The sequence below is a fragment of the Eptatretus burgeri genome, chromosome 11, assembly GCF_056783735.1.
Source record: "Eptatretus burgeri isolate ZD-2024b chromosome 11, Ebu_testis_v1, whole genome shotgun sequence".
NCBI lineage: Eukaryota > Metazoa > Chordata > Myxini > Myxiniformes > Myxinidae > Eptatretus > Eptatretus burgeri.
Genome location: NC_140971.1, coordinates 18112738 through 18126170, shown reverse-complemented (window position 1 = coordinate 18126170; position 13433 = coordinate 18112738). Strand labels below are relative to the sequence as shown.

The following is a 13433-nucleotide window of genomic DNA, read 5'->3' as shown; positions in this document are numbered from 1 at the left end:
GCGGCCTGTCAATGGAGGTACGGACGGGAGACGCGGCAGCGCCGGTTGTGTGGTGGACCTGCGCGTCCGGACGAGGAGTGCGGGAGAGGGTTCGCCGGCCGCGAGAGAGGTCGGGGCCAGGCGCGACCACGCTGACGGTCGTGGGAGAGGGACTCACCGGCCCCAAAAAGGGAAGTCCTTTCTCTTCCACTTATTTCTTTGGGTTTTTGTATGCATGCTGTGGCGCCGTGTCCAACAAGTTAGAACTGCCTAAGTGACTGTGCATGTATGTACATTGCTTTAGTCGGTAGTAATTCTTTCTTTACATTTCTATTTGTGTGCTGTACATACGTGCATGACTGTTATTCATTGCTTTGCCTGCATACATGTGGTTTCAATAAATGTGCTTGTCGAACTGTTCCCCGTTTCATTGCGTCCTTTCCTTTGTTTGAAAGTTCAATCTTGCATCACGGAAGGAATTGGTAGAAGGGTGTAAGCACCCGGTAACTAATCACGTCCGTCGGGGCCGGCGATAACACTGCTCGGTTATCACTGAAGCATGGAACGGACCGCTTAAGCAGTTCGTGTCCTAGGCCGGCCAGCGGCGAGGTACGATCGCCCAGTTAACTACCCGCGCAGGTACTTAGGTAGGTCGAGTTTGACGAACAACCCTATCCTGCGCGGGTGGCCGATTGGCACGATTGTGGTGGGGTCGAAAGACCCACCCGTGACTAGCTCCTGGCGGTAGTTCTAAGGAGGGTCACGACTGAATTGTCCGTTCCGGTGGGCGACGTGGTCGCGATTTGAGTTACGTGGCCGATCGCACGCCGGGCGGACCGAAATTCGTAACAATATTCTCGTTTTGTATTTTTAATTAATTTTCTGAAATTTGTAGAATTTTGTTTTTCACTTGGAAGTTGTCGGTTACGATGTGTAAATAAAGGTGGAAAAGTCTGATTTAATGTAATTTAATTCTCGGCTAACAGGCGACAAAAGGTGAAAAATTTGAAGGGGGGGGTGTCAAAGGTGCTTCTGGCAAACTGTTCATGTCATTTTTGGAGTGAGCAGGCAGTATGGTTTGCATATGCACAGTGCCTGTAGAACATTCCTCAGGGCCTTGATAGAAAGTTAGTATACGCACTGTACATATGCAAACCATGCCTGCTCGCTCCAGAAATGACATGAACAGTTAGCCAGCATGCCTCAAACACGTCCCTGGGAAGGAAGAGAACGTTTTTAACACAGCTGAGCTCATGCCTATAATTAAACATAAGATCATGCCAAGTGCAAACCTAGATTGAGCAGAATATTGATCATGACTTGCTTAAGGTTTGATGCTCTTTTGATTCCTTGCACTGGTATCAACTGGAATACAGTTGCAAAAGGAATAAAAATAAAAAATAAAAAAAAACAAGTCTTATGCGAGAATTAGAACTTTGGCCAAAGGAAATCCATGGGTTAAGGATGAAACATTGCCTTAGGTCAAGTTAGTTATTTCCTGGTTGCTCCAAAATTGATGGACACAAGTTGTTGGTTTACTGTATTTTTCTTCCTTTGTTTTTTTTTTTTTTTTTTGAATAATGGATGATATGCCAACCACCCGAACTTAATATCAAATGAAAATAAATGATAATCAAAGTATACAGTATTATAATACAGAATAATGCCTACTAGCATACCCTCATTCTCCCATGGCCCCAGGTGGAGAAAGAGATCGAAGCTCAGATTCTGCGTTTTGTGCTCTTGGTTGGGGGTCATCCAAAGCATGTTGATGGTCACCAACACTTCCACATACTTCCAGGTATTCCCAACTTTAATTGGGAGGCATTTCCAGCGCGGGTAGGTTACCGAGAGATTGTACCTCAACGGTACCTCAGACAATTTACCACAAAATTCTTAACTGCCAAAAATGTTTCTATTTTAAGGGCAGAACATTAACTGATTGGTTGATTTAAATTGTTCTTTTATTTTTGGCAGTTTTGATTTTTGGAATATATACACTGTATGGGTTTTTTAATTTTATTGATTGATCGTTATATCAAGCAATGTTCCTTGTGTTTATTGTTGACTTGGTGTGTTCCTCTTCCCAGGTAGGACCAGGAGACCGCTCAGAATACAACTGTTTAATAAGAACACACATGCAGGAAAAGGGAATCATCCAAATCTATATGGTTCCCTTCTCCCCAAACAGCACTCACACCCCCACTATATATTGTTACGAATTTGGGAATTTGATTGCACACAACATACTGGATTGTCCGTTCGGTGGGCAAAGCGACCGCTATTGGTTAGACGCGGTGGTTCGCACGCCAACGGGCGGGAAACTACAACAATATACATACAGGGATATACAAAGAGTTAATTTATGAAAGCATTGCTCGAGCAGTTTCCCGAAACCGAGCCGCGGAGTGCTTATCGTGCGTACCAAGGCCGCAGCTGGAGACCATCAAGAGCTGTCAGTACTTGTTAATTCAGCCTTTGTCCACCATCACCACATCATGTTGCTACAAAGTACAGTAGTGAATGACTATATGCCTGGTGTTGGCTCAATGGTTAGGGTGGTGGGCTTGGAATCTGAGCATCCTGAGTTCAAATCCCCCTTTGCTGTTGAATTCATACCAGGTGGGGTTGACTGTCTGTCATCCTTCCGAGGTCGGCAAAATGAGTGCCAGCTTGCTCGTATCGTGTGTTGGAGTGGCGACCCATCCAGGATTGTGTCAATAGCCAAGGAGACTGCTTAGGCAGCACCAACGCTCTGCACAGAGTCTGGTCCCAATGTATGGATGGATGGAATGACAATATTTAATGTCCATAAAATAGTGTAAATCTCAACCAAACCATCCTCACATTACCTCGAACTTTGACAATCTACCAAATTTACTCGCAATGTGCAACTTTCTTGAAGTCCCTATGTATAGATAGATGGTTATGTTAAACATTAACATACTGTGTGTGAATGTATGGATAAACTGTACAGAGTAAACCTGAAAATTTTAACTAATGTCAACATTGCTTTAAGTTGTACACCACTCGTAAAGTGGTCACCACTTTTTGCCATCGTGACTGAACAGACCATTATGCACGTTGCAGCAAGACGCGGATGATGGTGAGAGACTGGGCAAAAGGTTTTTATTCCCATCCACGACTGAAGCTCATTGAATCGTGAGGTGACGGTATGAACTGACAACAGGGCTTCATGGCCATTCTAGGATGCAATATGCAACAGAATGGAAAAAACGAAACACACGGGAAAAAAGGAGTAGAAGAAACACTGCAAATCAAAGTGTTGGGTTAGGAAAGGTTAATGGGGGTAAGAAAGATTTGAGGTGGCAGTGCACTGCCTGCTTAGGTCCTGGCAGGAAGGATGGGATAGCACATTCTCAGGAAGGAGCGCCACATACAGGAGAGGTGAAGAACAATAGAGTTGAGGTATGCAATCTCCACTCGATTATGGAAATTTTTAACCAGGAAGTTTGATGGAAATAATATCCTTAACATTGGTTTTACCACAAATATCACTGATTACTGGCACGTTTATTACCAGACCAGGTGGCAAAATGGTTGGAGCGCCTGTTCTGAGTCAGGGAGGTCGGTGGTTTGCTTCTAACCCAGATTGAGTCGTATCAAATACTTTAAAAATGGTATATGCTGTTTCCTTGCTTGGGACTCAGCATTTGGAGGATTGAGCTCAGACAACCCCGTTAGTCATATCATCACGCACTCATGATGCACAACCTTAAGCACACCATGATCAATATTCTGCTCAATCTAGATTTGCACTTGGCATGATCGGTATCTCGGTATCCATGAGGAGGAGGCGAAAATTTCTTTTTCATTTTTTAACAAGTAAAATAACCACCAGTCTACCAGTTGGCCATCTTTCATCATACCACAAAATAAAGTGAGGTGCACGTGTATGCTACCATGTACTGTGCTTGTGTCAAGTGTGAACAAAATCGGACAATGCATATCCGAGAAATGATTGCTGGGACACGTTTAAGTAACAAAATGGCCACCAGTCGGCCATCTTCGATCTGATCTTTAAAAAAATGACATGCATACGTAAGCCATTATTCATTAACTGGGTGCCAAGTTTGAACAAGATCGGTAATTACATGTCTGAGGAATGGTTTCGGACATGTTCAATATCGGGTTTTACAACAAAATGGCTGCCAGTCGGCCATCTTTGATCGAATTGCGAAAGAAAATTATGTGCATATGTATACCATCATGCGTTGTCTTCGTGTCAATTTTGAACTAAATCGGTCAATACATGTCTGAGACATGGCTGCAGACGGACGGACTTAAGAACGGGCGAGACCCAATCCATAAGCCCCCGTTTCAGACCGAGTCCAGTGGGTGCTAATGAAAAGAAAAAATTCTGCTTTTGTTTAGTGAAAAATTAACATTCTTGCACACCTTCACCAACTGCACAATGCTTTGAAATTGAGCACTGACATTACCATCATCACATCGTGCTGCTCCAAGATTGGCTGAGATGCTAAACTTGATTATTTTCTTTCTGATGAAACTTTCTGATCTTTCTGATGATGATGAATTTTCATTCTTTCTTTGATTTCATTTTTTGAGGCGTGAAGAAAAATGTTTTGGACCAGTGGTGATTCCACAGTGTACTTGCTGTGCAGTGTGTTGCTTTATGTTTATTGTATTGGTATGTCTTAAACTGTGGGAGCACTGCCATATGTCTTCACTGATGTTTATGGATTTACTTCACCTCGGATGAGTTGATCTGTTTGGGACCATGGCTTATTAGTTCGGACTAAAGTTGTGTGAACATGCCGCAATCATTTGGTTCACGGGTTCACCCTCGCTCACCATCTGAGGACACTGTGTGGAGCAATTATCATAACAATAGTCATTACATGATCCACCATTATGCCTTTTCATGATGCCAACTAATTCATTCTTAGGCACATTAAATAATTTAATCTCAACACTTGTCTGGTGTTGGCTTCATGGTGAGGGTGGAAGACTTGGGATCCCAAGGTCCTGAGTTAAAATCCCACTCAGCTGTTGAATGAATACCAGGTGGGGATGACTCAGCCTGTCATCCTTCTGAGGTCGGCAAAATGAGTACCAGCTTGCTGGGATGATTTAGCCATTTGAGTATCCTGTGTCGGAGTCTCGACTTGTCCAGGATTGTGCCCATTAGCCCAGGAGACCGCTTTGGCAGCACCAGTGCTCTGTACAGAGTGTGGTCACAATGGATGGATGGATCTCAACACAGTCATTTTAATCTGTAGCAAAATTTTTGCAAATTTGGAGAGTTGTTACAACTGTAGTCCTACATGACACCAGGCAATAGCCACTTGAGGTGACTGTGAGCTTGATGATCTCTGGAGTATTGTGAAGCAGCTGGCAGGATTGACTCGAGGTATACACACTCACCTTAAGCTGTCTATCCTTTGTTCAAATCCTGGCCCAGCTATACACTGTGATCATGATGTCTTTCACGAAGGGCGATTCATCAATATGTTTGCCGTCCCTTGAATCAATGTTAAAATTTGCAGCCTGTCTGTCGCCGTTAGTTTGTGAAAGCTAAATGCTCCACGGTCTCCTTCATGAAGAATAGGCGAGCACCATGAAACAAATTCAAAATTCCTGCTCTAAGTTGCAGGGGGCACTGCATTAGCGGCACTGCCACGCCCCCCGAACAATGATGCAAACCAGCACACACAAAATGATACTGATGATCTGTGTGAACACAGCTTTAAGCTTCTTTAACACCCCCCCCCCCCCCCAAATCCGACTGTGTTAGGAATACATTGGGAAAACAGCCTTTTGCCTACTTAACTCACATGTAAACATTGCACGATGTAACAGAGCCTTGCTTGCCTTGTTTGCCTTGCAGGCGTCAATAGCGTGTTTGCACGTGTACTGCACGACCATGGAATATTGCGTACACGCCTTCCTGTCGAGGTGGACGTCAACAGCTGCTCCTGGCTGGACCCCACAAGGAAGAAGTTCTTTGCACAGGTGTCTGTGCAAGCTATTCTTTCTGCTCCAATTTTCAAAGAATATGGACTGCGGTATTTGCACATTTTTACTCTTGGTTAATTTTAATTATTTTACCTTATTTTTCCATATTTAGTTATGTTTACACATGTATTTTAAATGTGTTGGTGTTGAATGTTTCCTCCAATTTCAAAGCCTATTTAGATAGAAGAAGGCTTTAATCTCTGCTGGCTCACCATCTAACCACACCATTTGTGTTGATAGATGGGCAGATGCCTTTGTGGGCTTAAGCACCACGGGTGCCGGAATGGACGTTGACTTGCTGGGCTCCGTTTTACGCACTGCGTTGACAGCGGTTAAGAATGGAAACCTACCCAGTTGCAAGCTGCATGGTAATATTCATGATGAATCGAGCAAATTCTACTTGGAGCAGTAAAATAATGGATTCTAACAATAAAATGCTATGGTTGCATGTATACTTGTTCATATTCCATTGGTGCTGCTTTTATCATAACATGAATCATTGTAAAATTAATTTGAACAGAAGTAGTTGAACCAAAATGAAATCGTACCTTTGTCAGGAAAAGAAATGACCACCCGTTGTGAGGACATCACAGCACTGAGTGGTACCAAGACAAGACACGACCGCTGGGGTCAAACGAGTGAAGGAAATTGGATGCAAGAAATGACTCCATGCAGGGTTGACACTCAATCGAGCATCATCGGGATGGAAGACTGTAAGATGAGTCACGGTCTATGTCTGGAACTGATGGTCCACCCTGGTCTTGCTTGTTCACATGCTGAAGATGGATATTCGTTGAGCCAGGCAAAGTGTTCAGCCAAATACATGGCTGGCTATTTGCACGATGGTTTCTGCTGTTCTCCAGAACGTGAGTTTGAGCTTCGCGTGCTCGTCTCACTGGACTTTCAGAACCTTTTAGAAAAGCTGGGTTTGAAGATTATGGGTGCGGATGTTGAAGATGGGAAAAATGAGGAAATAATATAAATGGGGACAGAAATGTTCGACGATCGATTGTATGTTTTTTTTTTCTTTATTCGTTTGTCTGCCCCTCGGTGACACGCAGAGTCTGTTAGCTATTTCTTTATATACCGGGAGCCCAGGGGGGTCAGCCTAGCTGGAAAGTTAACCAATTTTCATGTACATAGCAATGGTCCATGTGCATGTCCCATATAAGGAAATGGACATCTGCCGGGCACGGTGGGTGTGGTCAAAAGGGCCATTACAAAGGGACCCCAAAATGGAGCTAGATCATCTCTGTGAGTTTACCTGATGAAACCTAGTGGAAAATGTTCGGCATAGTCCGGGGTACCATGAATGGCCACGACCAGACATTTTCAGTGGTGGGGTGTGCCTGCCAGATTACATCACCGGAACCCCAAAATTGAGCGAGATCAGCTCGTGAGTTAACCTGATGAAACCTGCTGGAAAATGTTCCGCATGGTCCTGAATATCATGTATGACCACTGCCAGACATTTTCAGTGGTGGGGTGTGCCTGCCAGAAACACCCGAATGCCCCCCACCTCCAAAATTGAACTTGATCAGCTCGTGAGTTAACCCGATGAAATCTACAGGAAATGGTTTGGCATAGTCCAAGGTATCATGAATAGCCAGTGCCAGACATTTTCAGTGGTGGGGTGAGCCCGCCAGACACCCCTGAATGCCACCACCCCAAAATTGAGCGAGATCAGCTTGTGATTTAACCTGATGAGAATAACATTGAGAATAAAATACAATGGAATAACAGCAACATAACTTGAAAATCAGATGTTTTATTTCAAGTCATGGGAAAAGAAGGGATTTCTAAGGTATAACACGTCATTTGTCGTGGGTGTTGTAAAGACGCTGACGTTATCTGTTAAATGTAATACATTGCCGAAACTATTATTTCCCTATAAGTTCGTAAAATTAAAGAAAGCATTTCCAAGATTATGGTTGGATAAATTGCGTACTGCTGAAACAGGTATGGATTAATCAGGGGAACAATTTATAGAAACGTCAATTGCAGTAGATGCTATCAATGTTTTAAACATGAAAACAAAACACTTCTACTCATTGATTGGAAAGAGAGAAAAAAAAGATAAACCTGATGTATTTAAACTTTGGCAACAACGATGAGCTGTGGTACTAAAACACAAAGATGAGCTTTGGTACTAAAACGCATGCCAGAGCTCTTTTGCACGAGTTGAAATATGAACAGATTTTTTTTTAACAGTAAACCAAACGAAAGAAATGACAGAAGCCAGGTAGAAAGATTGTTTGACATGCTACGGTACATAATTTGATTTCATTTATCTGTACATTTCTGTTTTGCAATGTGATTATCATATGATGAAACAATAAAGTCCTTCGAATGAGGCAAAGAAAGAAAGAAAAAAATAATGAATGACCACTTGACATTTTCTGTGGTGGAGTATGCCTGCCAGACACCTGGAACCCCCTCCCCAACTCCAAAATACAGAACTAGATCTGAGCTCATGAGTTACCAATCCCGATGAAAGTGACTGAAAATGTTCAGCATAATACGGTACTGTATAGCCCATATGAATGACCACAAGCAGATGTCAGCCATTCATTCAAACAAATTGAAATTCTCTAGAGTGGTCTCCTATCAGTAATCCCAGTCTTCCTCCTCTGATTCTGAGTCTTCAATTACATGCTTCGCCATCTGAATCTCTCAATAATCCATCAATTCTTTCTACTTCCAACTCAGACTCGCTGTCACCTTTGACCTCCATGTCCTCTGTGTTGTTACTGCTGTTGTGGAATTTTCTGATTTGTTCTATTAACTGACCTGGTGTAAATCCTGTTACTCAATTTGTAGAAACAATTAATTCACTGTCCACAACGAAAAGTACATTTAATCAGAGAACATTTATTTCATGGTACCATGGAGTCCAAAACACTGAGATGGTACACATCCACAATGATTTGTACTCAACTAAGCTTACATTTCCTGATATATATATATATATATATATATATATATATATATATATATATATATATATATATATATATATATATATATATATATATATATATATATATATATATATATGCTGTGGAGGAGTGGGGGAACAAAGAGAGAGCATGATGACCTATAGCTGGCCTTGGTGAGAGAGGATAAAACATTAGGTTATAGGTCTTACAAAGAAATGAATATAAGGAATTGTGTATATAAAAGGCAGTGAGTACATGGGTCTGATAAGCATTAGGCAAAAGAACTCAAACTGCAATACGTGTCTACCGGGTGAAAGAGAATGACATAATCATGGCAAAAGTTGCAGTGTTATCAACCAGGTCACTGTTTCAAAACTGACATTTCAAGCTTTTTATGGCCTCTTGGGGGACTCAACAGATAGTAAACAGTTTAATAGTTATCCCTCGGTTAACAAAAACAATTGATTCAACAAAAAAAGAAGACTTCGCGAGTTGTAATTGCAAACAAAGCCCTTATATGCCAGTTTGATGAGAATGACAAAAAAAGGAACCATACAAAAGAATTGAATGACATTCATATGAATGAAAAGACCACAAGATTTGATAGGCCAGAAACAAATCTCAGAAATCAGTCATCAGAATCAGATATAAATAAGGACAAGCCGGGAGACGACGATGGTTCGCGGGCATTATTGAACAATGCCACGATAGGTACAATTGAGTTAGTGGAAGCTTTTGAGGAAGCCCAACTGTAAAAACCTATCTCTTCCATCCAAATTGATCAACTCGGATTTTTTATATGTTGTACTTATGGACATGGCACACAGCTTTTAGGAAATGAAATTGTGAAAAAAAAAATCGAGAAAAAAAGTTAAAGTGGGCGTGGCTCCACTCACAAGGGGCGTGGGACGCTCCTCATACAAAAAGACCCAACCAGACCATGATATCGAGCTTGTGTCCAAGTTTCATCAAGATTGCATCAAACGTCACGGAGCTATGCTCTGGAGAGAGTCACAAACAGACAGACACACAGACGCAACGAAATGAAAATAGTGGTCACTGCTGGCGCCCGCGAACCAATGAAGATAGATGCTGACTGCCTGATGATGTGGTCTGTATAAGTATGTTATAATGGCAAGTGGGTTGGGGGTGGGGCCCACTAAGCTCAGCTGTCCAGAGTCAATAATTATCATTGATCATCACAACATTCATTGTCTGATCACATCATTGAGATGTTATTGTTGCGAATTTGCGCCCACCGGCGTGCAAACGGCCACGTAACTCGAATCGCGGCACGTCGCCCACCGGACGGACAATTCTGTCGTGACCCTCTCAGACCAACGCCAGGAGCTAGTCACGGGTGGGCCTTTCAACCTCACCACAATCATGCCAATCGGCCACCCGCGTAGGATAGGGTTGTTCGCCAAACTCGACCTACCTAAGTACCCACGCGGATGGTAAACCGGGCGATCGTACCTCGCCGCAGGTCGACTCCAGACACGAGCCGCTTGCGCGGCCCGTTCCGTACTCTCGGGATAACCGAGCGGTGTTATCGTCGACCTGGACGGTTCAGATTAATTACCGAGATGTTGCACCCACTACGAACCCCTTACGTGATTCAAGATGAAGGGTCAATAAAGAAAAGACGAAGCGAAACGGGCACAGTTCAACAAGCAAGCATTTTATTCATAGCCACAGACACAAAGCACGTATATACAGCCATGCAATAATCAAAATGCACATATAACAGCCAAAACAAAAGTAACAATGCAGATCTACAACCGAATACACGTACACGGCAACACTTAAACAGTTCTACTTTACGAGACACGGCGCCACAAGATCCATACAAAAACCCCGAAAAGAAAATGGTGACTTCCCTTTGGGCCGTCGAGTCCCTCTCCCACGTCCGTCGGCGTGGTCGCGCCTGGCCGCGACTCCGATCCCTGGCGTGGTAGGCGAGTCCTCTCCGGCGTTCCTCGCGCCGGCACGTGTTGGCTGCTCGACGCCACGGACGGGGTTTCCGGCGCTATCTCAGTGCGGATAGAAAGGGGGGGGGGGGGAAACGTTGTTGCTCGAGGTCGTGGTGTGGGGAATGGCAGACGCTCCGTCCTGCCGGCGGGTCTCGGGACCTCGCCACAGAAGACCAGGCCAGCAGCCACCACGAAGAGGAGACGAAGAGGAAGAGCGAGCCAGAAGAGAGAGAAGAAGACAAAGAGAGCAAGAGCAAAAGCGCTCCGCCCGTGTCCGACTTTTATAGCCCGGGGCTCCGCCCTTCAGTCCGTCCCCGTTTTCGGCTCCACCCTCCTTCGAGAGGGTTCTCGAAGAGGGGCGTTCCCTCTCCCCGACCGCCTCACGCTGGTCATCCACCAATCGGCGGCGAGCTGCCCTCCTCCCTTCCTTCACACCAAGCGCGGGGAAAAATGGTGGGAAAAACAGGCGGGAAAACCCGCGCGTCCTCGCAGCTCCTTCCTTGGTGCCCGTTTGGCGTTCGGAAGCGGACGTAGTGGCGAAGATGTGGTAGCGTAGATGGTGGTGGTGGCGTGGTTGTAGTGATGCTGTTTGTTTGAAATAAAAGATAGAAAAAGAAAAACGACTAACTCAAAGCGTCGCAGCCCGGATGGATCACATAAATTCCCTCTATACAACGGGTTTGGGCAAACTACACATGTACCTATGAAGATATCTCACCTGAGGGTCCTTTGTGGTGTAATGTGAATTTCCACAGCCGTAACACTACCCCCTCCCCTTTTTACAGACTCGTCCCGAGTCGTCAAATTCTCGTGTGCCATCATGTGTAGTTCTCCCCGAGTACGTTTTACCTTCGGATCCCTGAGTGCGACATTCATGGTATTTGTGTCCCCAAAATAAATAACCTGAGGGCTGAGGAACTAACTAACAAACACACTCATTCAGACGACTTAAATAAAATTGCCGGCGCTAGACAGACATGCCGGGGGCGCACTCATATGTACAGGACATCTTAACCTTAACTTACCAATTTTACACTAAACCATGGCCCAGGATCAATGGACTCTGCAAAGAGAAAAGCAGTTAGCAGGGAGCCAGGCTGCTCGCATGCAGTCTCTGGCTCAAGCAATGCAGGTGACAGGGAACGTGGCCGGCTACTCGCACGCAGTCCAAGGCCTCCCCGTTTTAAATGGGCGCAGCGAACAACAACGGTGCATGGGCTGCACAAACGCAGTCTCCGTGCCAGCCCAAGTGGCACACGCAATGAGCACAACGGATGGATGGACGGAAACAAAACACGGCGCACGGGCTGCTGGTGCAGTCCTGTGTTGCAGCTGCCATCAGAGCAGTTCTTGCAGCTTGTGACGATCCTAGCGCACATGGCAATGAACAAGGGGGGGGGGGGGATCAAAACAGAACGGGGGCAAAAAGTAGATGAGGGCAGTGGGCATGGCATGGCAAATGCAGCAGGCATACAAAGCCAGCAGAACAGGGCCGCTGCAGGCGAACACAGCCAGCGGACGATCCGACCGGCTCAGGCCTTGAAGCACAGCCGCAGAGGAAGTTGGCCGGCCTCTCGCCATGCAGTGCAGGTTGGTGGAGGGAGTGCGGTGGTGCTAGCCACTCGAAAGGCGGGCTCAGACCTACCTACCTGTCTCCCTCCCACCTATCGCCTTTGCCTGTCACTGTCAATACCCACTCCCTTAATTTGTAAAAACCCAATTTAGCCCCAATTAATTTTTTTTTGTTTTTTTACTTCCCCACTGTAAATCGTCCCCTAACCCCCTTTACTGTCCTTGTTCGGCTAACCTATCGTCTACTAGCCTACTCCCAACCCCTAGGTTCCCTTCCCGGAGGGGAATGAGGGAAGGCTCGCGTCCTGTGTCGAGGCCCAACGAAGCCTCAGGATGGCCTCCCCAGGTTTCAGCGATCTAACCCAAAGTGGGTCCAGCGGCTCACAACGCGAGCGAAGGGATGGATGGTGCGGTGGGGTACACTTCCGAATCTACCCGATCCATTTAACTGTTAAACTACCCCGGGGCTTTCAACAAGTGCCTCTCGCTTAAACTATTGGTTCTATCAACCCAGATTCCCGTCGCCTGTGTTGGTGTCCTCACAATTTCGGGCCTCGCCCCCCAATTTTCTTTCCGTGCCCTCAAACGGTCTCATGGCTGGGACACGTGGCTCCCTTGGCAGGCACTACCCTCTGCCGATTCTCCAGCTATGGCACCCCCGGGCACTACACTGCCTCCGAGCCTACCAGCTCCCTAAACACCGGGGAGTGCCCTCCATGGCGACTCCCCTGAAACGATCACGTGGCAGGCTGGCGCCCCGGGCCCCTTCCCTGGGTGCCCGTGCCCGGTGCACTGCCCACGCGGCCAACGGCGCCCCCATGCCCACTACGCTATCCCGGCCCCCTATGGGCCCTTGGCCTACCACGGCCAACTATCCCGGTGCCCAGGGTACCCACTCAGCGATACTCACCTTTCGCAGCCACGCTCCCAGTCCATCAACAGGGCTCCTGCACCCCTCCAAACGGGTTTC

The 13433-nt window shown here is 45.7% G+C and overlaps 1 protein-coding gene across 3 annotated transcripts in view; it reads left to right on the top strand.

Moving 5' to 3' along the window:
• The window catches only part of YDJC (YdjC chitooligosaccharide deacetylase homolog), a 47427-nt gene extending 39070 nt beyond the window's left edge, over nt 1-8357 (top strand). For all 3 annotated transcript variants that reach the window (XM_085845410.1, XM_085845409.1, XM_085845408.1), the window contains 4 exons: nt 1681-1780; nt 5852-6029; nt 6220-6347; nt 6537-8357. In XM_085845410.1, coding sequence (XP_085701536.1) covers nt 1681-1780; nt 5852-6029; nt 6220-6347; nt 6537-6961 — 831 coding nt within the window. In that variant the 3' untranslated portion in view covers nt 6962-8357. The remainder of the gene's footprint in view (nt 1-1680; nt 1781-5851; nt 6030-6219; nt 6348-6536) is intronic.
• The last annotated feature ends 5076 nt before the right edge of the window (nt 8358-13433 follow it).